Here is a 27,517-nt window from a genome sequence, read left to right on the forward strand (position 1 = left end):
AAAATGTAAAAAAGAATGCGTTTATTTTTTTGTTTGTTTATAGCGCAAAAAATTAAAATCGCAGGGGTGATCAAATACCACCAAAAAGCTCTATTTCTGTGAAAAAAAGGACGTCAATTTTGTTTGGGAGCAACGTCGCACGACTGCGCAATTGTCAGTTAAAGCGATGCAGTGCCAAATAGCAAAAAGTGCTCTGGTCAGGAAGGGGTTAAATTCTTCCCGGGTTAAACTTCTTTACAACTTTATCCCTAACCTGTCTGGTGTGTTACTTGACCTTTTTATGATGCTGTTTGTTCACTAAGGTTCTCTAACAAACCTTTGAGGGCTTCACAGAACAGCTGTATTTTTACTGAGATTAAATTACACACAGCTGGACTCTATGTAATAATTAGGTGACTTCTGAAGGCAATTGGTTCCACTACTACTTTCTACTTCGCAATTATGTGCCACTTTGTGTTGGCCTATCACATAAAATCCCTATAAAATACATCTTAAGTTTTTGGTTGTAACATGACAAAATGTGGAAAGTTTCAAGGGGTGTGAATACTTTTTCAAGGCACTGTATGATCATATACCAGGTGATCTTTTCCCGCTGTTATAGTTGCCTCTTGAAATTCTTATTCAAGCCAATGCTATATAATGCATAAGAAATTAAACCATCAGACATTTTCTAGTTACTATAAGGCAGGGGTCTACAAACTACGGTCCTCCAGTTGTTCAGGCACTACAATTCCCATCATGCCTAGTCATGTCTGGGAAATATCAGAGTTTTACAATGCCTCGTTGGATGTGTAGTCCCGCAACAGCTGGAGAGCCGTAGTTTGAAGATTCCTGCTATAAGGCATGGGCCCTATAAAAAAAATATTTCCTTTTTGTGGATAAATGTTTTCTACCTTTTTTACCTCTCCTTCAGCTTTTGGTTAGACTTGGTAAAAGACTTTGGGGTTGATTTACTAAAACTTTTTTTTGCAAAGCTTAATTGAACAAGCTGAAGTTAGAAGCTGATTGGCTTCTGTGCTGTACCAGATTTTGCAATCTCCAGTTTTAGTAAATCAATCACTTTATTTCTAGGCAGATGAGATCGGACAAAGTTTCATGTTTGAGATGGAGTTTGATAGATTTGATGACCTAGAAGGCCATAGTTCAATACTATGAAAACAACTCCTAACCTATCATAAACAGTTGGCATTGTTAAATGAAACACTTGTTCACCTTTTTCAGCCTCTTTATTGCATCTCATTACTGGTGGTCATCTGCAGCCACTTATTGTATACATAGATGCTCTAGAGGAGCGGTAGCATTGCATTTCTCTGGACAGGTTTCCCAATGTTAACCACAGTGTACCATGCTTGTATAATGTGTGTGTTAAAATAGCTGATTACGGTGTCCATCGGAAGCACACCCGACTGGGCGACTACAGAAAAGCACAATAGAGAAGCAGAGACCACATGTTGTCACCCTATAACCGGAGATTAGATTACCTTTACGTGAAAATTTAGTTATAACATAGGTAAGGACATCTATAATACATTAGGAAAGTAAAGGTTGATGGGTGCCTTTTAAAATTTGCCCCACAGATTGATGTTATACAGTGTTTATTCTATTAAAGTTCTTAAAATGTCTGTTATTTTCTGTAGAAGGTTTAGGAAAGCCAGATTTAGCAGCATCGTATACTAATCCGGACTTTCTTTTTGTTCCAGTTTATTAACATGTTTGATAAGCTATTGGGTAATGATGAAAAAACACAGTCCCACATATTCCTTTGGGTATGTATTTGTTCTGTTTTTATTTTAAAAATGATTTGTGATTTAAAAAATGGGTATGACATACAACACAGAGCCTTTTGGGCATACCCAGGCTCAACAGGTCTCAAAGGCCAGAACTATCTATACATAGATCACTATCCATAAACTTTTTTTATATATAAAAAAAAAAATGTAAAAACTCTAATTTCTTCATCAGTTTAGGTCAATATTCTATTCTGCTACATATTTTTGGTAAAAAAAAAATCCCAATAAGCATATATTAATTGGTTTTCGCAAAAGTTATAGCTATATCTACAAAATAGGGGATATATTTATTTATTTATTTATTTATTTTACTTGTAATGGCAGTGACATTTTTTTTTTTTTTTTTTTTTTTTTGTTTTGTTTTTGGGAACAGTGACATTATTACAGTGATCAGTTCTAAAAATATGCGCTAACACTGTAAAAAAGCCAGGGTTAAGTGTGTTCCCTGTTTGTGCTTTCTTACTGTGGGGAGGTGCATGGACACAGTGACTCTTGTTACTGAATAGCAGGAACACAAGATCAGTGTCCATGCCTGACATTACATCTCTGTGGGGAATGATCGCGGGTGGCTGGCAGACATCGACTGCCAGATCCACTAATTGGCTCCTCCCCTGTTTTCACTCACACACACACACACACACACACACACACACACACACACACACACACACACACACACCCACGGGACGCAGATTGGAGAATTGCAAAGGAAATACAAAAATAGTGGTAATATTTAAATTTTGAGATGATTTACTCTTCCAATTAATGACAGTGGTAAATATCGCCAAGCCTCCATTCTATGCTTAATCGTGGGTATCAAGGGTAATCGAGCAACATATAGTCCCCTACCCTAAGTGATATCTGAATACCCGAATAAGTAAATTTGGATACCCACACAATAGGAATTTCGGGATTGGCATGTGATTGCGCCCCTGCATTAATTGGAATTACACTCGACTTAGTCCAATTGACTTTGAGACCTGAAAACCATGCAAACCTCATTAAAATGTCAAAGACCACTCGTAAAGATGGGCCTGGATCATGCAAAAATAGTAACATCTCTTGCGTAAAGAGCAGTACACTCATGGATTCCCTCAACGCCAAGTGTTCTGACCGCTGGTGAGGCACACAAAGCAGTCGCTAGAGAATCAATCATAAGAGGGAACAGGAAAAATTCTGACGTTGCCGTCCCAGTATGGAGTGCTGCCACCAGACTGCTATACAACAAGGTAATCCATGTTAAAATCCATGGCCCGAATCCCATTCAGCCCTGTAGTCCTAAACTTGTAATCAACAGAATCAAATGCTTTCTCCATATCAAGAAAAAGCACTACTCTTGTCCCGTGATTAGTATGTTCTGCCTGTAGATGCAAAAAAAAGGCTCCTCAAATTAGTGTCAATAGATTTTTTTTTTTTTTTTTTTTTTTTTTTCCACAAGTGTGGAAATAACACGAGAGAGTCTGTTTGCTAAAACTTTAGTTCATACCTTTTTAGATCTTGGTTCAGAAGGGCAATCAGCCTATAGGAGTAATATTCCAATGGGTACTTACCTGGCTTGGAAAGTAGAATAACACAAGCTTCCATCAAGGAGGAAGGAAGTACTCCATTATCTAAACAGTATTGAAAAGCGGGAACCAACAGTGATATTTTGTTTTTACAATTCGATAGAAAACCCGTCCGGTCCGGAGATTTATAGGGAGGGAATCTTCTAATGGCCATCTCAATTTCCTCATTCATAATGTCTACCTCCAGAGTTACCCTATCCAGATTTGCCAGCATGGGCATGGATAATGAAGCCAGCAACTGCTCCAGCTCCACCTCTGAATATGTGGGATTCAGTGCATATAAAGTGGAATAATAATTCACAAAAGTGGCCATAATATCAGAGGTATTGGTAAGTAAAACTCCCTGTAAACTCCTGATACAGGGAATGTTAGTCTGAGCCCTCTGATCCGCTACCAATAGAGCTAACAGTTTGCCATTCTTGCCCCCTTGGTCGGACAATGACTGTCCTTCGAACCAGGGAGGTCTGTGCCAACTCTGTAAAAAGCTTTTATTAAATCTATATATGTGCTAGCAATGGGTAAGGAGGCATGTGAAGCCTCACATTTGCGTTCCTTTTCCTGTAATGCGGCATTATTTTCTTTTCTGACACTTAATGGCTGAAATATAGTGGCATACATGTCTTGACGGCATCCCACACTACCATCAATTCTAGATGAAGATCTATGGGTTTTGGACAAATGCGAATAGCTTCTCACTTCTGTATTTTTCCAATGCCATAACTTAGTCAAATAAGCAGTATTAACCCAGGGAGAGAACTCAAAGGTCAAGTCTGTGGTGGGATTAGAAGAATCCAATGCAGTATTTAAAATCCTCCGCCATCAGCACAGGGAGGTGCACGAAAGGAGCCAGTTTACTAAAGTTATACAACAGTTGTACCTGGAAAGAAGGTGTGGAGTAAACATTAACCAAAACCATTTTACACATAAAAATATCAGCAACTACAAATAAATAGCATCCCCCTGGGTCTGAGACAACTTGATGAATGGTACTAGACACAGCCTTAAGGTAGAAACCCCCCTGGCATATGTAAAGTATGTAGTGGTTTAAATAGAAAAGTAGTTGCGTGCTGCTAATCCATAAACTAACACTAAAAAGAAACTACTGTAAAAGTGAATGAATGCTGCTTCTGTCACCTAAGTGTTCCCACAAAAAAAGGTGTGTGTGTATGCCTTAGTGCTTTAGTAATACAGGAGCGGCGTAAGGCAAAAACCCTGTTACCATCCATGTGTGTCTCTTACAGAAACACTACATGAGGTTTCAGACATTTCAGACACTGAAACATCCAGACTCTCCTAAATTTGTAATTTTAATTTTTGTATGTTCCAGATAATCACATTAAGCATTGACACTGTCATCAGGCAAGTTGAAAGTCATATAACCCCTAAATGCACCACAGTACCCCAGTAATACAGTTGAACATACTTGGAAAAACAAACCCAACCCCATAAAACCAACCCGTGCTGCTGTGTAAACAGAACTCTGAACTAGTACACTAGCTTCACCCCTTAACTAGCTGTAGTTAAGAGAACGTTTCCCCAACAAACTCAAGTGTCTTGAAGTCTTGTAACGGTTATAAAACAGGTAGAGCTCATTCAAAACAGTGGCTGGAAAATAAACCAGCAAAGGCACAACATGAAGAAGCTCTACTTCCAAGAAGGCTGGGATGCTCACAGTGTTTCAATCCAGTCACTGGCCTCCATGGAAGTGTCAAAGAAGTGGACAGTACCTTGGTAGAGGACCCTCAATAGACTAGAATAAAGCATGCAATGATTTTCTTCTCCCAGTGGGTGCGGCAGACATCATTGAAAGAACTGTAGCATTTCTGGGTCTCAGCCTAGAAGTCTGGAAAGAGCATCACCTTTTGCGTTTTCAAATGTGAGTTCCTCCTGCTTCCTGGCTTCAGCCAAATACCAGATCTCTATCTCGGAAATGTATGAAGTGAACCAAGAAGGCTCCGGGTGGAGTGCCAGAAGGGCAATTACCCATGTGAGCCCTTTCTGCCACATAGGTAGGTATGTTCAACATATTCAACAGCTTCTTAAAGAACTTCTCAGCAAAGATGGCCAGTTGGGATCCTTCTTTACCCTCCGGCAGACCCACCTCTCAAACGTTGTTTCTCCTCTGTCTGTTTTTTTGCATCCTCCATCTTGTTAGTCAAGGATTTCACCAGAGATTGAACGTCAGCCAGTTGTGCCACATGTGAGCCTGTACATCTACCACTGAGTCTCTACGATCCTCTGCTTCAGTGAGTCTGCCTCTAAACTTGTCTAAATCGTGTCTAATCAGGGTACATTTAAAGGCCAGATGATCGATCCTAAGCATTAGGGCTGATTTACACCCATGGAATCCAAAATTAGCCTAGTTATGGTGTCAGCTTATGTCTCCACTGGTCAGGAGGCTCCAGAAGCATCCTCCCCCGACAGAGCAGACCCAGTGGCAGTGGGAGACACCAAGCTCATAGACTCCATGGCTGAGGCATGCCGTGCAGCTGGCCCAGTGTTAAGAGGCAAGATGGTGCCGGGCGAGCACGTGAACCGCCCCTTCCTGGATCGCTGGGTTTTCAGATCCGGCTGCGGCCTGCTTTTTCCCTTTGCTGATATGATTGCAGCCACCATGGGGTCCAGGATGTGTGGAGACACAGCTTGTGTCTTTTCAGAATGGAGCAGCACCCAGAAACAGGATAAATAGACGGATATGCATGGAGCTCCCAGTCTGCACATCCTGCGCTGTAAACATCCCAGCCACACCCCATCATGTTTACTTTATTCAAGTTTTCATCTTACTTTAAAACCTCTCCTTTTTTTTTTTTTTTTTTTTTTTTTTGGGGCAGGGTCACAGATCAGGAGAAAGCGAGAATGTTTTTTGGCAGGCTCACTTTAAAGCCCAACTCCGGGAAACTTTTTTTTTTTTGGCTTTGATAGCATGAACAAGGGTTAGAACCTCCTGTAGTGTTTTATTTGCTGTCTTTTGCCTTCACTTCCTGTCTTTGGGTATTTGATGGGTGGGAGGCAGAACAGGAAGTGAGTGGAAATCTGTTCAGTACAGACAGCTCATCCTCTGTTATTAGTTATTAGTGTGGGGAAGGATTAGAACTTCTGTCAAGTTTTATTGCTGTCTGTGTTTTTAGAAGAAAGACAGAATTGAATGCATCTTTTCCTCTAACTCTTTACTTCTTTCCAGAACTAGTAAAGTTTTACCTAGAGTTGGGCTTTAGTATAGGTAAATCACATCAACATTTTAGTTTGTAAAATCTTTTCATTTTACGTGTGTGTGTGTTTTTTTTTTTTCTGTGAAGTTGGGAGGTGGTTTTACATTTTTCTTATGTCGCTTTCTTTTTACCTATTGTCCTCCTGTAATTATTTTCATTATACACACCATCACTATGGTGCTTATTTACTAAAGTCACTGTAGATCCGAGGGGGACATACAAGGAAAATAAAAAACAGCATTTTAGCTTGCACATGATTGGATGATAAAATCAGCAGAGTTTCCACTTTTCAGATCTACCCCTTAGATTTAGAGTGACTGCACTTCCAATTTAAAACTGCATGGGGTCAGTGGCCAGGTAGGAAAAAACCTTCTACATGTAGTTCCCCACTTTATACTTAAGTGTGATCTCAATCCTGCAATATGCACTCTCTTGGTCAGAGACCCCTCATTGGTTTAGAGACACAGTGGAAGCCGTTGTCTCCCACATAAAGCAAGGCTCAGGATTGTGTCCACATGAGTGGGGGCCATAGCAAGTGGTTTGTTATGGGGGCACTCAGTGAGGGGAAGGAGCCAGGAGTGCCGCTGTGGGACCCGAGAAGGGTAGGATCAGGTATGCACTGTTCAAAACCATTACACAGAGCAGATAACTATGACATGTTTAATATTTTAAAGAAAAATACAATTTCAATTAGAATTGGTACAAGCTTGCACCTCTCTTCTAAACATTAAATGCAGTTGCTGCTGCTAATTAGCAACAGGGACACAAGCCTGCACTTCCTGTACAACAAGGTCACACCTAGCTGGAATCTGCGGCAGTTTTCTATATAGAAAACACTCTCTGGTAATTAGATGCAGACCTGCACTAGTTTCTATTTCACTCTGAAATAGACACTGGCACAGGTGATGCAGATGGACCTGAAGAAGGTCTATCTGCTTAGTTAATGTGGCGCATGCCATTTCAGACAGTTATACTGGCGCAGGAAGCTTAGTTGTATCCCCATAAAGTACAGAACTGAGACATTGCAGAAAGGGGAAAATTAAAGCTCAGGCACTTGGAGAAGGCGGCACTCGGAATCAAGCACCAGCTGCCTAAATACTTACTGTACCTTCTGCCCTATTAGAGCAATATTCATTGAAGCACCACAACCTTTCCCATAAAAAAACATCCCTGTCTAGCCCTTCTACCTGTGCCTATGTTCTGCAGCCCCTTCCTTCATTCAGGAGAGCGGTAGTCCTCTGGAGACTGCCATGAGTACAGCTTTTACATAGGAGTGAATGAGCCACGGCATGTATGCACAGTCAAAACCGCACTCTGAGACCATTTTCTGGGAAAGACTGTGCAGTGCCCTGCGAGTTCTCGTAGTGAATATCACTGGAAGGGAAGAAGAACAATACATATTTACGCAAGGTGGCTGCACTTGGGGGGGGGGGGGGAGTAGGTGCAATAATTGAAGGATAACTGTTTGAAAGGGAATGCTACTAATATTTCTTGATATTCAGGTGACCACTAGAGAGAGCATTTACAAATATCAGTCTCTCACAAATTGATCAAAATTTGGAATACCCAAGCAAATAAAATGCGAAAGTCACATTAAAAAATACTCTCTGGTAAACATTATGTTAACTTTTTCTGTAAACATAAACCATAAAACTCACTACATTGTATTCTTAATCATTTTTAGGTTTGAACGATTTGAAGTGCTTGCAGTCTTTGCCTCTACAGTTTTGGCCCAGCTCGGTGCACTGTTTATATTAAAAGAAAGGTGAGGTGACTCAAAAGTATTTTCCAGCTATGATAGAACATTTATACTAACAATATTACCTATAATGCCAAAAGCATTTTAAAGCTAACTGAATGATTTTTGTTAGTCCCTACCCTGATAGAGGTCATGATACAGTGTCCCTGACACAGTCCTACAAATACACATCAAACTCCTTGCATATAGTGTCTCCAACTGCAATTAACCTCAGGACCTCAGAGCTGCAAGGCAACAGTTTCAAATATTTAGCCTTGGTGTAATCCCGTTAATTTCTCTTTAATGGCCTAATGTGGTAAATCATTGTAGCTAGTCACAACAGAGATTAGTGGACCCCTGTCAAGCCCTCTCAGGTCTTCAGGTCCAAGGTATAGTTGTCACAGTTTCTGTGGCAGGATGGTGTCAATTTTTCTCCAGCCTTTTCACCGTTGCCATTTGCAAGACCATACACCCTGACCTGTATCTCAAAACACTGAATGTCTTCATTCAAACTTAAAAATTCAGCATTGAATCCACCAGGTCTGTCACCGTCTTCCTTCACTCCTATATGTGCTTATTTTTTTCATTGCATCACCATTTCCTAAAAGTCTATCAATGTATGGATACATTTGTCTACTCCTTTTTAAGGGTGTATATAAACATATAAGCATACACCCTTTTTTTTTATTTTTTTTTTTTTTATATCAAACAGGTTTTTTATTGAAATTAAAACAAACAATAATAGATACACAGTCTACATTTAGATTACAAAGAGGATGATTCACTTGTAAAACCACAAAATTAGAGCATGTGTATCTATCCCAAATATTGACATACAAATAGTACCTTTATGGAACCATAATAAAGATACACAGCTTCCAATGCGTTATTCGCCATACCTAGCTTATTCCAAACTGGTCTGTCTGGACATTGCATAAGCTGCATCTGAACAAGTTCAACCGGGCTAAGTCCAGGGGTGTCCAGCCACGGAGCTCATAACTTTTCAAACTTTCCTGAGCATCCCCTGTGTTTGTACACATATTTTTATTTTTTTAAACAAGGGTATGTTCCATGTGTGTTACCCACATTTGGTGTGAAGGAGAGTCAGGTAATTTCCAGAGCAAAGCAGTATTTTGTGGGCTTGGAAGAGAGCACGATTAACCACTACTCTTGTGGGCTCCTCTGTTATGAGATCCTCTTAATATACCTAATATTTAGGGTCTAGCGGGACAGAGGATTGGAATACCATATTAAAGGTACCCAAGACAGCTGTTAAATAACGGTGTAGTTTAGGACCTTTCCAGAGAAGGTGGCTGAGATCCCACCCCTTTCCCATTTACATCTACAGTATAGCACAAGGGATCAGTGAGTGTGCTCATTTTATGCAGTTTAGCAGGTGTGAGATGGGATCTCAGTACTGTGTACAACTGGGATAGTTTTTGTGACCAGATTAAGGAGCTAGTTACCACTACCTGCAGTGCATCTCCCCACTTATCACCAGGCAGTGATCCCATGCCCCCTCCCATCTCTCTTGAGCCTTGGTGGGGTAGCTATTGAAATGGATATTTTATAGGTAGGCAACTCCTATCCTCATATTGATTAGTGGTTGCAAATTAATAACTAATCAATATGAGGATAGGAGTTGCCTATCTATAAAATATCCATTTCAATAGCTATCCCACCAAATCACTCAATAACATATTACAGCACTGAGAAATAAAACCTTTAGCATGCTCTACTGAGTAAATCAGTGTGTGAATAGGGGTTGGCGATTAGGTCCATGGAGTTTGGGCACCCCAAGCCCAAACCGCGTGCTGCAATTGAATGTAATAACATTTCATATAGCAGGGGAGGCTAAATCTCCCCTGGAGAGTTGAAAATGGGAGAAGGCTCCCATTGTGAAAACTGTGTTTCAAATGAGTCGCCGTTACGTTAAGGACAAATCAATAGATGCATATACTTTCTAGGTACAACATATGTACAATATTAAATTGTTAAAAGTCATACAATCGTCTCCAATAAATTACAAGTTATACACGCTCCATAAATCTAACATGCACCTTGTGCTTAGATTAAAAATAACTATTTCTGGGTTGCTATTACTTCTCTATAGACTCCTTAGTTGGTCCACAAAGATTAGGTGTCGACTACCCTTATGCTTGGATAAAAGATGATGGCTGGGTTTGTTATCCTTCACCTATGTATAAACCTTAGTTGATATCTGGAATGCAAGTGTAATCAGTAGCGGCAACAATTAGTCCCCTGACCACTGCCACCACATGGAATCTACCCAGTCTGCCATTGCCTTCCTTCATCAGAGAGACTTTTTGGCTTCAGTACATCGTTTCCTAACCTCTGCTGTGGGGCCCCTGAACTACCAGTCTGCAGCTAGGTATTCACCCAGGTGCTGGCCCCAGTATTAGTCCTACTTCTCTCTTGTGACATCCCCACTGTGGGATACTTAGATGACATCCTATTGAGGAATAGACAGTGCAGGCTGTGTTTGGACAATGTGGCTTTAATTGTCCAGACTAAAGAGCGTCTTGAATGGATCTGGAACCTTCAGACACTGGTGCTGGATTATGCGTCATGTCTGAGTCTAGTCCTGGATATTGCTCAGGCCAGAGGTTTTTTTTTTTCTACAGGAGGAAGTTCAAACCCATGTCAAATTTAATTTCCCAAGTGTTTGGACAGACTGATAAAGTCATTTCTGCCTTTAACCTCAGCCAGGAAATAGGTCTCCCATCCCTTTTGTCCAGCTTTTTTTTATTTAAAGGGAAATTTCCATCCATTGTGTGGATGTGGTTTAGACTGTGAGAGGCTTCCCTCAGCCCCTGCTTCCATTAGAATGATTCCCCTTTTGTTATCCTGGATTGACTCTGTGAGGTTCCTCCATCTCTAGGTGGCTCAGGCAGACCATCATTTAAGCTTATGGTCTCAAGGATTGTGTTCCAACGCTTTTTTTGTTAAGGTTCTTTCTGCTAGATCTGTGAGTGCTTCCGGGCCTTTTCGACAATTCAATTAGGTGTTACTCAGATTTGCAAGGATGCCACCTGCTCAAGCTCTGACAAGTGGACGTTTTAGCCTAATCTGATGCCAGCCTTGGAAATAGGATCCTTCAGGCAGCTCAGTTTTGTTGCCAGTGTCCAGTCCTCCTGTAGGTGGCAGTATACCCCAAAGGTGAAAAACTGTGTTCCTCAATAGAATCCAAAAAAATGATTTTATTGGGAGTACAAAAACTTTTTCTCTATCCAAAACAAAAAGTTGAATATTTAGATACGCTTTACATATTCTTACAGTGTTGACAGAATGCTCTTAGCTGCTCTGTCATAAGTGTCCTCTGTGCTTTTTATTTCTGGTCAACGTATGACTCTGCAGGTTACTGCAGTCTTCTTTCCAGCTTAGTTTTTGCCAATAACATCTGAAGCTCTAATGAAAAGTTAGATTCTGCTTTTCACTGCTATGCCTAATAAGGTAGAACGCTTCAGTTGGTACTGGATATTTCTGACTATCCAGTGGGGTATTGAAACCTGGTGCCCTTAAAGCGAAAAAAAAATAACTTTTGGTGGAATTTTGTTTCAATAAAATATTGCAATGAATGAAAATTAAAACTAGAGTTAAACAAAAACATTGTTAATCCATCTGATTCATGTTTTCTGAAAATTATCTTATTTTTAGTGCTGAAAGATTTGTGGAACAGCCAGAGATACACACGTAAGTATTTGGTGGATTTCATTTTCTGTCTTAAATACAATAGTCTTATTTGCTATCACCCTCTACCCCACTAAGCTAATAGCACTTAATACAAATGTATTTGCAAAAAAATTGAAATAATAAAATAGAGAGATATTCAGTGTGTGTGTGTGTGTGTGTGTGTGTGTGTGTGTGTGTGTGTGTGTGTGTGTGTGTGTATATGAAATTATATACCCCATACAGTTAATTGGACCATGATGGATGTTTGGAGCACCATAAATATCTCTGTACCAAGAAAGTTACAGAGATGTAATGTATAGGGCATAGTCTGTGGTCTGTGTAGTGATGTCACGACTTTGAGAATAAGAAGTGAGACGCAATTTCAGTGAGATAGTGTTGTTTACAGTGATTTTGTAAGTGCTTTTATATATATATATATATATATATATATATATATATATATATATATATATATAATTTGGATGTGTTTTATAGCAGAAAGTAAAAAAATAGTTTTTTTTTCCAAAAATTGTCAGTCCTCTTTTGTTTATAGCGCAAAAAATAAAAACTGTGGAGGTGATCAAATACCACCAAAAGAAAGTACTATTTGTAGGAAAAAAATACATCAATTTTATTTGGGTACAGCGTTACACGACCTCGCAATTGACAATTAAAATAACGCAGTGCTTTATTATCAGAAATGGCCTGGTCATGAAGGGGTGTAAACCATCCGGAACTGAAGTGGTAAAATGAAAGCGCTTGATATTTAAAAAGAGCAAAAACGTTAAAATAACATTAACAACAAGTAAAAAAAAAACAACAAAAAAAAAACAGTGCCTTGAAAAATTATTCATACCCCTTGAAAATTTTTCATTGGAAAGTGGAAGAAACATGATAAATGGTTTTCAATATTTTGTACAAATATCTGAAAAGAGTGGCGTGCATTTGTATTCAGCCCGCTTGAGTCAATACTTTTGTAGAACCACCTTTCGCTGCAATTGCAGCTGAAAGTCTTTGTGGGTATGTCTCTACACATCTAGAGAGTAACCTTTTTGCCCATTCGTCTTTGCTCTCCATTCATTCAATCTGACAGAGCTTGAGCTATTTTGCAATTTTCAAGTTCTGCCACAGATTCGTTGTCCTGCTGGAAGGCAACCCTCCTCCCCAGTCTCAAGTCTTTTGCAGACTCTTAATGGGCTTTCTTATAAGGCCGCGTACACACGGGCAGATTGTCTGCCCAACTAAGTTCGTCAGACAATCCGACAGACAGTCCGTTCAACTTTTGAATGAACGGACTTGACCACACACGATGAACAGACAGTCCGCTGAAAGCTTGCGCGATGACGTGTACAGCACGTACGACGGGACTAGAAATACGACGTCCAATACACTGCAATGCAACCTTTGGCGTGTAAATCCTTTCTGAGCAGCGCCATACTTAGTCCGTCCAACTTGCCTACTCACAAGCGGACTGTCCGCTGAAACCAAGTTTGGACGGACAAAATTACGGAAATTCCGAAAGACTAAGTCCGTCAGACTGTCCGCTGAAAAAGTCAGCTGAAGCCCACACACGAGCAGATTGTCCGCTGAAACACGGTTCAGCGGACTAAGTTGGGCAGACAATCCGCCCGTGTGTACGCGGCCTAAGATTGCCCTGTATTTGTCTCTGTCCATCTTCCCATCAACTCTGACCAGCTTCCTTTTCTCTGCTGAAGAAAAGCATCCCCACAACAACATGCTGCCACCACTAGGGGTGCAACGGATCAAAAAACTCACGGATCGGATCGTTCCTTGGATCACAGACATGGATCGGATCATTTTTCGGATCAGCAAATAATAATTGAATTTGCAAAAACCTGTGAAAATTCCACCACCATATAGTCCCCACTGTAATTTTGGCTGGGTACGGCTGGGTATGGCATGGTATTGGCAGGGTATGGAGGAATGGCTGCTTCCATCCGATCTCTCCCCTCCACTGTACAGATTAGTACAGGGAGGGGAGAGAGAAACCGGCGTCATGACATGACGCCAGTTTGTTTACAAGTGATTGCTCCGTCGGAGCGATTACATTGTAAACGCCTGGGTGTAGAAAGATGGCCACTGCTTCGGAGCTAGGCCGAAGCCGCGGCATTTCCTAAGGCCGAGACCACGCGGATCACGGCATGTGCCGATCCGAGCGGGGTGACCTGTTCGGATCAGGGATCAGTGACAATGCGTTGCACCCCTAGCCACCACCATGTTTCACAATGGGGATGGTGTGTTCAGGTTACATAGTTAGTTAGGTTGAAAAAAAGGCACAAGTCCATCTAGTTCATCTAGGTTGATGTGCAGCGTTTGGTTTCTGCCACACATAGCGTTTTTGATTTTAGGCCAAAACTTTCAATTTTGATCTCATCTGACCAGAGCACCTTCTTCCACATGTTTGCTGTGTCCCCCACATAGCTTCTCGCAAACTGCAAACGGGACTTCTTATGGGTTTCTTTCAACAATGGCTTTCTTCTTGCCATGCTTCCATAAAGGCCAGATTTGTGGAGTGCTCGACTAATAGTTGTCCTGTGGACAGATTCTCACACCTTAACTGTGGATCTCTGCAGCTTCTCCAAAGTTATCATAGGCCTCTTGGCTGCTTTTCTGAATAATGCTCTCCTTGCCTGGCCTGTCGGTTTAGGTTGATGGCCATGTCTTGGTAGGTTTGCAATTGTGCCATACTCTTTCCATTTTAAGATGATAGATTGAACAGTGCTCCATGAGATGTTCAAAACTTGGGATATTTTTCTGTAACCTAACCCTGCTTTAAACTTTTCCACAACTTTATCCCTGACTTGTCTGGCATGTTCCTGGCCCTTATGATGCTGTATGTTCACTAAGGTTCTCTATCAAACCTCTGAAGGCTTCACAGAACAGCTGTATTTATACTGAGATTAAATTACACACATCTATTTACTAATTAGGTGACTTTTGAAAGCAATCGGTTCCACTAGATTTTGGTTAGGGGTATCGGAGTAAAAGGGCCTGAATACAAATGCATGCCACACTTTTAAGTTATTTATTTGTAAACGATTTGTAAAACCATTTATAATTTTCCTTCCACTTCACAATTATGTACAACTTTGTGTTGGTCTATAACATAAAATCCCAGTAAAACACATTTACATTTTTGGTTGCAACATAACAAAATGTGGAAAATTTCAAGGGGTATGAATACTTTTTCAAGGCACTGTATATTAGCAGTTGATTTAGTTCTACTAAGGTCTACCTATATAAAACTTAATGGAATCACATTTAGTTTTTTTAAAGCCCTGTGTATCATCAATAATTACTACATATGTTTTTTATAATAAAATACTTGTTTTAACCTTTTTTTTTTTTTTTTTTATCTTTTTGTTGCATCTCAGTGTAGCTAATCTCCTGTAGCTTTTTGCAGCCACCTCCCAATTACAGGCATGCAGTTCAGCGATGGCTGCATGGCATTTCTCAGGGCATGTTTTCTCATGTGGACAACGGTGGCCCATGCCTTCATAATGTGTATTGAAACTGACTTTTGCATTCTCTTTCGAAAATCTGTGTGACAGGGTAACAACACAGGAGCACAATTAGGAGACCAAGACAGAGCATTGTCCCCTAATAAGTGCTTAACCACTTTGCGCCTGCTCTATAGCCAAAAGACGGCTACAGAGCGGATGCTATCTGCCAGGAGGGCGTCCCTGGACGTCCTCCTATTTACTTCCCCTCTGCGTGCCGCCACGGGCGCACATTGGGGAAGTTCTGTGTTGGCCATGTTCCTCGGACGCAGCCAATCACAGATCATGCTAAATGGCCAATCACAGCGGCCATTTAGCACTCGATCGGCCTGTCCAATGAGAGGTGATCTCATATGTAAACATATGCGATCGTCTCTCATCGCCGGCACCCCTCCTCACACAGAGACAGCGTGTGAGGAGGGAGAGCTTCCGTGCTGCAGCGTCAGTGAGAACACACACACACACACACACACACACACACACACACACACACACACACACACACACACACACACACACTAAAACACACACACTAAAACACACACACTAAAACACACACACTGAAACACACACTAAAACACACACGCAGTGAAACGCACATGTCCCCAGTGCCATCTGTCTGCAGTGCCACCTGTCCCCAGTGTCCGCAGTGCCACGTATTAGTGCCATCTGTCATCAGTGTCATGTGCCATCTGCCATCAGTGCCATGTCGGTGTCAGGTGTCATTGTCCTGGTGCTCCAGGGCCTTCAAAAGTGTAATAGGTAGTCAACAAGTTAGATGTGTAATTTATGCTCCTAGAACACGTGACGGCGCTCCCTGCATGTTGGGTCTCTCTAAGTGTCCAGGCTGTGAAAAAGTCCCACACATGTGGTATCGTAATACTCAGGAGGAGTAGCAGAATGTATTTTGTGGAATTATTTGTGGTATACACATGCCATGTGAGAGAAAGGACCTATTACAATGACAATTTTGTGGGAAAAAACAAAAAACAAATTTTTTTTTAATTTTGCTAAGAATTGTGGGGAAAAAATGACAACACCAAAAACCTCACTATGCCTCTTACTAAATACCTTGGAATGTCTACTTTCCAAAAAGGGGTCATTTGGTGGGTATTTGTACTTTCCTGGCTTGCTCGGGTCGCAAGAAATGAGATAGGCCACCAGTACATCAGATGTGATCAATTTTGTATGATTCGCACCACAACTTGCAGACTCTAGCTTTCACAAAGACCAAATAATATCCACTAATTTTGGGTTATTTTTACCAAAGATATGTAGCAGTATAAATTGTGGCCAAAATTTGTGAAGAAAAATTAATAATTTGCATAATTATATCACAGAAACAAAGAAAAAATGCTTTTTTTTCCCCATAAATTTTGGTCTTTTTTTCATTTATAGCACAAAAAATAAAAAACCCAGAGGTGATCAAATACCATCAAAAGAGCTCTAATTGTGGGGAGAAAAAAGCCAAAAATGTGTGAGAGCACTGAAAGCTGAAAATTGGTCTGGGCAGGAGGGGTGTTTAAGTGCCCAGTAGGCAAGTGGTTAAACAAATAACATCATAGCAGGATCGCCAAGTAGTTAAAGAGGAGCTCCAGGGTCCTTAAGAAAAAAATACAAATACTGTAGCTGCTGACTTTTAATATTAGGGCACTTACCTGTCCAGGCATCCAGCAGTGTCCTCACCTAAGCCGGTTATTTCATGGGCTATCGAGTGCTGGCACTATCAGCGAAGCGCACTGTGCTTTGTGAATGACCCACCGTCTTCTGGGACCTGCGAAGTGTCCTAGAAGGTTGCAGCTCGGTTTGTCATGGCAAATTGAACCGATAGTGGGAGCCGGTAACTGTCAAAACCAGGTACCCACTCTGCCCCCCCCAAAAGGTGCCAAATGTGGCAGTCGAGGGGGAGAGGAAGCAGACCATCAGAGCTTTCCCTTCCCTTTTTGGGTGGAGCTCTGCTTTAATAAATTAAGAGTTTATTTTCAAATTACATTACCATGTAAAACTTGTATGAGGTTTTAATGTGTGGGTTTAGATCTACTTTAGAAGAAATATGTTCTAATAGAAATAAGAAGGCTGCTATTGCTGATCTCTTTATGAAAATGCTAGTTGGTTTGCAATAGTTTTTATTAGAAATTTCAAGAAAGAGAGTAGAAGCGACATTATAAGGTTCTTCACAAGGGTTACAAAGCCACAAATCCTCCCTATATATAAGACATTCACAGATGTAGGTAACAGGAAGTTTTTACTATCCAAAAAAATAAATAAATATCAAAACTAAGTATGCATAAAAAATGCAATGTGACTACAGTGTAAGTCCAATTAGGCAAATAGGTGAAAGCATTCACAATCGGTAAAAAGAGATGTCCAAAACTCTAGCATATCATCAGAGCCAGGAGCAAGGGACCAGCAGGACCCACTCTCCATCTGAACACGGGGTCACATACAACCCCCGGCTAGTGGGAGAGCGGCCTCGCATTCCTGGTGGATGTCCCACTAGATCTAATAGGGACAGGCCACTCCAGATTAGGTAGACAGATAGAGAGTAGCAAAGAAAAAAATAAGGTAAAAAGAAAGAAATAGAGAGAGTTACCATGAGCCAATCCTCCAAGACCAGGATGCCACCCAAACGTAAGCGGTTCAAAAATCACTGGTCAAATATTTGATCCAGCAGTTCCAAGATTTCTCAAACAATTTCGCTTTGTCGTTCAGAATGCCGGGAGGATGCTCATTTACCATGAGCCAAGACGGTATAGCATTGAACATATCAAAAGTTACGGTGGCAGATTTCAAAGGATCTGGCTATGTTTATTTTGGCTTCCACAAAAATTATTGTACCGGTAATCAGTCTTTGTGATTGTCTCGGGGCACTCTCCACCTGACTGCATAATAGTTCATGTTTTGGGGATTTTATTAAATAAACCTGGGTGAGGGAATAAATGATATTATACACTCGAATCCAAAATCGCCTCACCATGAGGCATTGCCACCATATATGAAACGCCACCCCCTTCTGTCCACAGCCTCTAAAACAGAGTGGATAAGCACCCAGGACATTGAAACCGATCCTCATGCCGCGTACACACTACTGGACTTTTCAACAGCAAAGGTCCGACGGAATAAATCCGTCGGACAATTCCATCGTGTGTGGGCTCCATCGGACCTTTGCTGTCCAAAAATCTGACAGACTTTAGAATGTTTCAAATTTTACCGCCGGACCCAGTTCCTATGGAGAAATCCGCTCGTCTGTATGCTAGTCCGACGGATAAAAAACGACAGTAGGGCAGCTTTTGGCTACTGGTTATGAACTGCCTTATTCTAGTCTAATCGTACGTCATCACGTTCAAATCTGTCGGATGTGATTGTGTGTGGGAAAGTCTGTACCTCCGCCTAAAGTCCATAGGGAAGACCGTCAGACCTAGTCTGCCGGAAAGTCCGGTCGTGTGTATGCAGCATAACACATAATGCTTAAATCATTTGAAAAGCTGAATTACAACAAGCATAGAGATCAGGAAAGTCAGACATCCTAATCTGTATATTTAATACAGGTTAGTCATTTTAAAATGTACTCTAGTCAATAAAAACAATAAGTTAGGCATGTCAGAAGGCTTTTTAAAAGGGGGAAATAGTGGTACTGGACTTCCACGTAAGTATTTTGGTAATTGACCTTCTTTATTCCTTCAGTATAGTATTTTGTGAAGGCTAACTGCACCTTAAAGCGGTTCTGCACCTAAAAAAAAAAATATTAAAAGCCAGCAGCTACTAATATTGCAGCTGCTGACTTTTAATAAATTAAATAAATTGACACTTACCTGTCCCAGTGTCCAGCGATGTCGGCGGCAGATGACGAGCGATCGCTCGTCTCTCTGCTGCCCCCGCCGCTATCCTCTGTCAGGGAATCGGGAAGTGAAGCGTTGCGGCTTCACTGCCCGGTTCCCTACTGCGCATGTGCGAGTCGCGCTGCACGTCTGTACTGGTCCCCGCTGTTTCCTGGGAACTGTGTGTTTCCCAGAACACAATGGGGTGGGGGGCGGGACATCTGCAGGAGTCTGCGGCGGTCTGTCCCGGAAGTGGGTGCAGATACCTGGATTATCCTGGTAACTGCACCCCCCTCCCCCCTGAAAGGTGCCGATTGTGGCACCGGAGGGGGGGGGGGGGGATCAGATTAGCGGAACTTCCCCTTTAAGGTGGAGAACCGCTTTAATAAAAGAAAATATAAATGTTGTATTTGAGGATTTAAACACAGAGTGAAGCACATGCAAGTCAAACTTTAATTAAAGTGTCTCTTTTACTATTCCTATATATTTTTACTATTGTTTATAGTATAATGCATAGTATAATCTCAAAAAACTCACACCGATTCTAATTTCTTCCAGAGGCCGTCTGCTGGTGGGGACATTTGTGGCTCTGTTTTTCAATCTGTTCACCATGCTTTCTGTTAGAAATAAACCATTTAGTTATGTTTCAGAAGGTAAGTTTACTTTCAGTATATTGTGATTTTTATGCAAACCTAGAGTAGTGTTTCCAAACTGTATAACTGCAGTTAGAAATTAGACACCACAAGGTGCCACATCATCCCTGTACTGTAACAACATGCCAGAGCCCCCATATTTCTTGTTAAAATACCAACTGCAAAAGTTGGTATTTGCATAGATATATGCTTCATGTGTGCTCGCTTGGTTGTATAAAGTTGTTGTTTATGTAGTCTGGTTTTTCAAGCGGTTTCCTTTTCCGCATAACTCTGCAGAAGCTAGTTCTCATCATATGAGCTATTGTACGCTGGCAGCAGTGCCTACCACCCTCTAAATAGCGATTCACAGTTGATTGCTTTTTAGGGGGTAGTATAACAGCGACTGACAAGCGATCCGTTGGTGGTCCTGCCTCCTGAATGTATTTTTTTAATTTATTTTTTATTTGAGTTTCTTGTGTTACAAGAGACAGACATCGCATATTTTTGCAGTTAAAACATGTTAATATTCATTAGTTTAATGTTTTCTCTGAAGTTATAGATAGAACATGTGTCTTTATGTTTTTTTGCTTTTGTTTGATAAGCGCACATTTAGACTGTTGCAGTACATCATTTTGAATGGACTGTTAAAAGTACTGAAACTCATGTTTTAACAGACATGCAACAGTTTTTTTGAATGCAGTGTGCTGTGAGAATGCAAGTGCATTACCATGTGTTAGAGCAATACATATCTGAATAAAACCTTAGTATATAACGCAACTTCAGATTATCTTATTTTATTTCATTTTTTAAACTCACAGCTGCAAGTACAAGTTGGCTTCAGGAACATGTAGCAGATTTGAGCCGAAGGTACTGTATATCATTTATCATATCTGCTAAACATACATTTTAAAATATTTTTGGAATAGTGTACAGAAAGTTATAACCATAAGGCCCCTTTCACACGGACGATCCGTTCAGGTCCGCCTGTCGGTTTTTCAGGCAGACCTGAACGGATGCTCCATAGAGGTCTATGGAGCGTCGGATGTCAGCGGTGATAAGTCCACTGACATCCGACCCGACCTGAAAAAGTGTGACGGAGGAAAAAGCTATTTTTCCATCCATCATTGGATCGGGTGACGACGGACACTGCGGTCCGTCGTCCCCCGATCTCCCATAGGGGAGAGCGGCGCTGTGATAGGTCTGTCCCTGCGCAGTGTGCAGAGACAGACCGGTCATCTTCCTGCTCAGCGGAGATCGCTCCGGCGATCCCTGCTGAGCAAGCGGATAGCCACGGGGTGAAAGGACCCTTAATGGTTACACGAGGTGATGGGTGCAGTTTCCCATATTTTAACCCAGAAGACTAGCAATATTCTGAAAGAGAAATTGATAATTGTGGGGTAAAAATGCTGGATTTTAGTTTTAATTACAGCAAACGCTGCTTATAAAGTTTTCTGCTAGGCTGTGTGTGTGTGTGTGTGTGTGTGTGTGTGTGTGTGTGTGTGTGTGTGTGTGTGTGTGTATATAATATGGACCCAGGCACAATTTTAGTCTTTTTTTTTTTTTCAGGTATTTTGGGTATGTACATCCAAATCGGAGGAAGGGTTTAGGAATTACAGCTCTTAAGAATAACCATCCCACTCCGCCCCCCCCTTGTCAAGGGGGCAAAAGTAATTGGGTGACTTTCACAAAAAAATATCTTTTTTTTTTTTTTGATGGACACCGCGCCGGTCCTGAGGAGCTGCGGGCAGGAGTTTTTAGGCCGCGGCTTCTGCCTAGTCTGCGGCGTTCGGCCTCGACTAAACTCCTGCTGGCAGCACCTCGGGAGCAGCGCGGTGTCAGCGCCAGCCGTGGTGAAAAAATAAATCTAAAAAATTAAATTTGCTGAAATTTTGAATCGATTTGACCTCTCAACTCGATTCAAGATTTAATTTGATTTTCTTCCCCCCAGCTCTATTGGTCAATTGAATTAAAAGCTGTTTCATGGCCAGGCTATTCCTTTGTTAGTTCTTCATTAATTAAGCAGGTAAAAGGTCTGAAGTTGATTCTAAGACCCCATGCACACTATTAGATTTTCTGCAGATTTTTGTCTTCAAATTTACCAAAAACATGTAGTGCAAAGGCCTGCCTGATTGCATACAAATTGAAACTTAAGGTTTGACCTCATATTATATGGTTTTGGTAAATCTGAAGACAAAAATCTGCAGAAAATTGAATAGTGTGTATGGGGTCTAAAGCCTCGTACACACACTTAGACTTTCGGTTGACTGAACGTCTGATTTTTGTGGCATGCTAGTTTCATGTTGAAAGTGAAATGGTTACTGAGAATACGAGAATTTTCGGACGACAGGATACGTCAGAAGTGACGTAATGTGTTGTATAGTTTTGTATGTATTTTTTCATTTCTGAGCATGAGTAGTCCTTGCTCTTATGGGGTTTTTTTTCATATAAAAATCGTACGTTGAAGTCACATCCATCAAAAAATGTATAGTCTGCACATCCAGTCTTTGGTAATGTCCATGGGTTCCAGACTTCAGGCGGTCATTGCCAGTAAAGGATTCTCAACAAAATAATAAAAATGAAAATTTTATTTATTTATATTTATTTGTCCAATTTACATTTGAGCCCCTGAAAATGGGGGGGGGGGGGGGGGACTGTGTATAAAAATGGTTGCAGTTCCTAAAATTTGTACTTGATATTTATGTTCAACCCCCTGAATTAAAGCTGAAAGACTGCACTTCAAATTCTTTTGGATTGTTAAATTTAAATTTTATTCTGGTGGCATACAGAGCCAAAAGTATGAAAATTGCACCTGTGTCCCATTATAAATGGACCAAACTGTATACCTTTCGACACTTTTTTTACATTCCAGGTTTAACTTGCCTGAAAATATTCTGTTCTACTACCTACATTTAAAACACGTGGTCTTCACTCAGGGATCGGCTGACCTCTGGCGTTCCTCCCCTGCCCCTGTTTTTAAACACTTGCAAACAGCTATGACTACTAAGGGGCTTATCTCCCACTGCTATAGTATGCTACTGTCGGACTATTTGGCAAGGCACCCAAGCAGGGCGAGTGAGAAATGGGAACGAGATGTTGGGCCCTTTGAGGAGGACCAATGGGAATCTGCACTACAGTCAGTTCAGCTCAGCTCTTTAAATTTTTTGAATGGGCACAACCCAAATCATTGTGCACATTATCATTTCGGGGTGAATTTACCAAAGGCAAATGGACTGTGCAGTTTGCAAAGTGCACTTGCAAGTTGCTCCAGAGCTTGATATTTGAGGTAAATCTTCATTTTGCAAAGAATACCCAATTACGCACAAGGAAAATTTGAAAAAAAAACAAAACAGAGTTTTTGCTTGCACATGATTGAATGATGGCAGTCAGCAGAGCTTCTGCTCATACTAAGCTCTGGAGCAACTGCTCTTGCAGAGTGCAACTGCTCTTTATTTGCACTTTGGTAAATCCACCCCTCTTGTGTGCCCGCCGGGAGATGGCAAAGATCTCCCTTTTATCTGGCCTGCCATCTCTTTCACTGCATCGGCAGGGAGATCAATGTGTCAGTGTTCTATAAATGTAGACACACACACACACAAATGCATGCGTGTTTGAGCTTTGGGGTGCACGCCCTAATGCAATAGGCTGCGCACACCTATGCGCATATCACAAATATGTATTCTGCTTAAGGCACACCACATGCCCGCTAAACTGTATACTATGGGGGTGGAACTGGACCCTTTTTGTAACAAGTGCAAATGGAGCATGGGGAGCTCATCCATATGCTATGCTGCTCCCCGAAATTACACCGGTATTGGAAGGGGGTAGTCGCTACTCTAAACTCTGTGTTTCAAACCACCTTTTTTTCTTGACCCTTAGCAGTGCCTATTGGGAATCCTAGACAATGTTACATGTTACAATTTTATGCTTTTGTATTGGAAGCCTTCTCCAAGGCCCTGTTTCAGGCGCCCAAGGCCTTTCTCTTATCTTGGAAGTTGGCGGTTCTCCCAATTTGTGGAGGACTGGAGGTGCCATATGGGAACTGTCTTGTGATGTGATAGGTTAATTTACTTACACTGTTGGTGCCCTGGCAAGTTTAATAAACTTTGGGAAGCCTGGTTGGCTACCCCTGGCCTTCCCGTGCTCGACTTGGTACTATATAAATTGTTAAATTTACCTTCACACGAAGGGGCAAATTTACTAAACCTAGAGCACTTAGAATCTGGTGCAGCTGTGTATGGCAACCAATCAGCTTCTAACTTCAGCTTGTTCAATTAAACTTTGTCAATAAAACCTGGAAGGTGATTGGTTTATATGCAGAGTTGCACCAGAGTTTGCACTGCTCAATTTTAGTAAATAACCCCCTAAGTCTCATGAGTGCAGTGCTCCGTAGTCACACAAATCTGTCTGCCATGTCTATACTATAGGGTGATCTTTTTTGAAAGCTTATGTTCAAGCAGATCTACTGTCATATGGTCTTATATGACCTTATTGTTACATTGTACCGCTTTTACTCTTTTTTGTAGTTTATTTAAATAATGATAGTGTTCCTTTATTTAACTGATCACTGATCATTCATTCTTTACTCTGTCTGTTGGTTGCTCTGGTTTGCATATTTTGAATGTCAATAAACTTTTTACCTCCTGATATAAAAAAAAAAAATACCTTGATTTCAGGGTAATGCACAGTAGAGCCTTTTTTTAAACAGAAGTTATCCATTTGTCTCCATAAATACAAAGAAAGTTTACAATTTTTCATTGCTCCCAAAGCCTTTCTCAGTAGAGAGGCCCTGGTTTCCATGCGCTGTACTGATGGCTAGCAAAGCTTAGATAACGGTATGTAATCAGTATTGCTGAATCTTGGCTTCATTCCTCACATGACTGGGCTATTATTATTTCTGGCTATGCACTCTTTCGGAAAGACAGGGTAAAAAGGAAAGGTGGCGGTGTCTGTCTCTATGTGAGAAGTGATCTCAAGGAGAGTGTGAATGAGGACCTAATTGATGGAGAGTGTGATGTGGCTGACGCATTATGGGTGGAACTGCATATAAATGTGCGTAATTCAAAGCTAATTATTGGAGTTTGTTATAGACCAGTTGTCATCAACCCTGTCCTCAGGGCCCACTAACAGGCTAGGTTTGCAAGATAACTGAAATACATCACAGGTGATATCATTTGCTGCTCAGTGATTGCTATATTCTAGTCTGCATCTCCCCAAGGTAATACATAAAACCTGGCCTGTTAGTGGGCACCTGAGGACAGGGTTGATGACCACTGTTATAGACCACCCAATGTTAATGAAGAGGTGGAGACTCAGCTCCTTGCACAGATGGAAAGGACTCTGACGATAATGATGATAATGGGGGATTTTAACTACCTGGAAAAAATTATAAACGTATTACAGGACAATTTTATGGTCCAGTTAATTGAGGCCCCAACTAGGAATGATGCTCTGTTGGACATGGCAAGCTCAAACAATGCTAAGCTTATTACTAATGTTACTAATTACTAATGTCATATAAAGGATGTAGACTGGGAGGGAATATTGACATCAATGAACACAGAATAGAAATGGGAATTCTTCAATAAGACTGTATGTGAACGCACTGCAAAGTATATTCCCATGGGCAATAAGTTAAAAGGCTAAAAATAAAACTTATGTGGCTCACAGCCCAAATTAAAAATAAGAAAAGAGCTTAAAAAAAAATCTTAAATAAAGGAACACTATCATCATTTAAATGTTTCAAAGAATATAACAGAATATATAAAAAGGAAATCAAGGATGCAAAAATTCAAAATGAATGACAGATTGCAAAAGAAGATAGGACAAACACCAAAAATTCTTCAAATATATTAATTGTAAAAAGGTCAGGTCTGAGTATGTAGGCCCTTTACAAAATAATCTAGAGTGGGGTACAGAGAGAAGGCAAATGTTTTATTACTTTCTTCAGCTCTGTGTATACAAAGGAATATGGGGGAGCTCCTGTCTATAATGGTGTTGGTAGTGATACAGCCCCAAATGATTCACAATGGCTAAAAAGTGATTATGGTGCAGAAATATTTAGACTGAATAAAGCACCTGGACCAGATGTCATCCACCCACGGATCCTAAAAGAATTGTTTGTTGACACAAGCCCGGTTGTAGGCGATAGCCATTTGACTGACCCGTTGTCCCATTCTAACATTTAATGCCCTGCCTATGTATATTGATTGTTGTTCTTAATAAAAAATATTTTCAACCCTAAAAGAATTGAACTCTGTAATTTCAAAGCCATTGTATCTAATTTAGGGACTCATTAATGACTAGAATAGTACCACTAGATTGGCGTAGGGCCAATGCGGTGCCTATATTTAACCGCTTGCGGACCAGGGAAAAGGAAGGAAATAAAGGTAATTATTGTGGGAAAATGTTATAATATAGTAGATACCTCTAGTTCCCCATTGAGTCCTCCTGGCGAAAGGGTATTGAGAGAACAAATCCAATATGTTTCGCGTTCACAGAGCCTATGGAATCGCTCACCTTTCGAGAGGTTCTTAGGCATCTGTTCCATACTTTTAGGCCTTCAGTAGATTTTTTATGATATTGGGAGAAGTAGTGAGGAACGCTGTGTTTTATCTTTGCTTTCCTCAACCTTTCTCCGGTGCTCACCAAATCTCTGTCGAAGGGGGCTGATAGTACGACCTACATAAAGTTGATGACAGGGGCAGCTCAGGCAATACACCACATAAACAGTTATTAAAATCACTGATATTGTAGGTTTTGCCCTTGGTAGTAAATTGTTTCTTGCCATATTGTACAAAACTAGTCTTGCATGCTGACCACAAAAAAAATGGAAAAAATTCTTAAACATTGGCCAATATTGCTTGATGATATACATCTCAAAAATTTCCTCTCCAACCTCCCCAGAATCACATGCAGAAAAGCACTAAATATCAAAAATTTAAATCACGCCCAGCAAGCTAATCTCACCCCATCAATTTGACACCCCAGATATGCCACATACCATTACTGGGTATGTTTCAATGTAAAAAAAAAAACACTATGCAAGACCTGTCGTTTTGTACATGGCAAGAAACTATTTACTACCAAGGGAAAAACATACAATATCAGTGAATTTTATAACTGTTCATCCAATTATGTTAGGTTGTACTATCCGCCCCCTCCGACAGAGATTTGGCAACAACCGGAGAAAGGTTGAGGAAGGCAAAGATAAAGACAGCGTTCCTCGCCACTTCTTCCAATATCATAAGAAATCTACTGAAGGCCTAGAACCTCTCGGAGGCTGAGTGATTCCATAAGCTCTGCCAACGCGAAACGTATTGGATTTATCCTCTCGATACCCTTTCACCAGGGGAAATCAATGAGGAACTAGAGGTGTTTACAATATTATAACATTTTCCCACAATAATTTACCTTTTATTGCCCTCCTTTTCCTAGGTATCTCAGCCTTATGATGGTTTTCATATAAAATACTTTTCTGTCTTGGGGCGGTGGGAGTTTTGTCCCAATAGTAAGTAAAACATAGTGTTACTGTTTAATATCTAAACACCTAAT

General features: G+C 40.8%; 1 protein-coding gene across 1 annotated transcript in view; it reads left to right on the plus strand.

The window, feature by feature from the left end:
• Nucleotides 1-27,517, plus strand: part of SLC30A6 (solute carrier family 30 member 6) — a 126,631-nt gene that overhangs the window by 14,436 nt on the left and 84,678 nt on the right. Inside the window, exons 5-9 of the mRNA XM_077486483.1 lie at nt 1,701-1,766; nt 8,249-8,329; nt 11,981-12,016; nt 19,893-19,987; nt 20,785-20,833. Coding sequence (XP_077342609.1) covers nt 1,701-1,766; nt 8,249-8,329; nt 11,981-12,016; nt 19,893-19,987; nt 20,785-20,833 — 327 coding nt within the window. The remainder of the gene's footprint in view (nt 1-1,700; nt 1,767-8,248; nt 8,330-11,980; nt 12,017-19,892; nt 19,988-20,784; nt 20,834-27,517) is intronic.

Source organism: Lithobates pipiens, unplaced genomic scaffold (assembly GCF_037356315.1).
Source record: "Lithobates pipiens isolate NorthernLeopardFrog02 unplaced genomic scaffold, aLitPip1_a1.2 Scaffold_18, whole genome shotgun sequence".
Taxonomy (NCBI): Eukaryota; Metazoa; Chordata; class Amphibia; order Anura; family Ranidae; genus Lithobates; species Lithobates pipiens.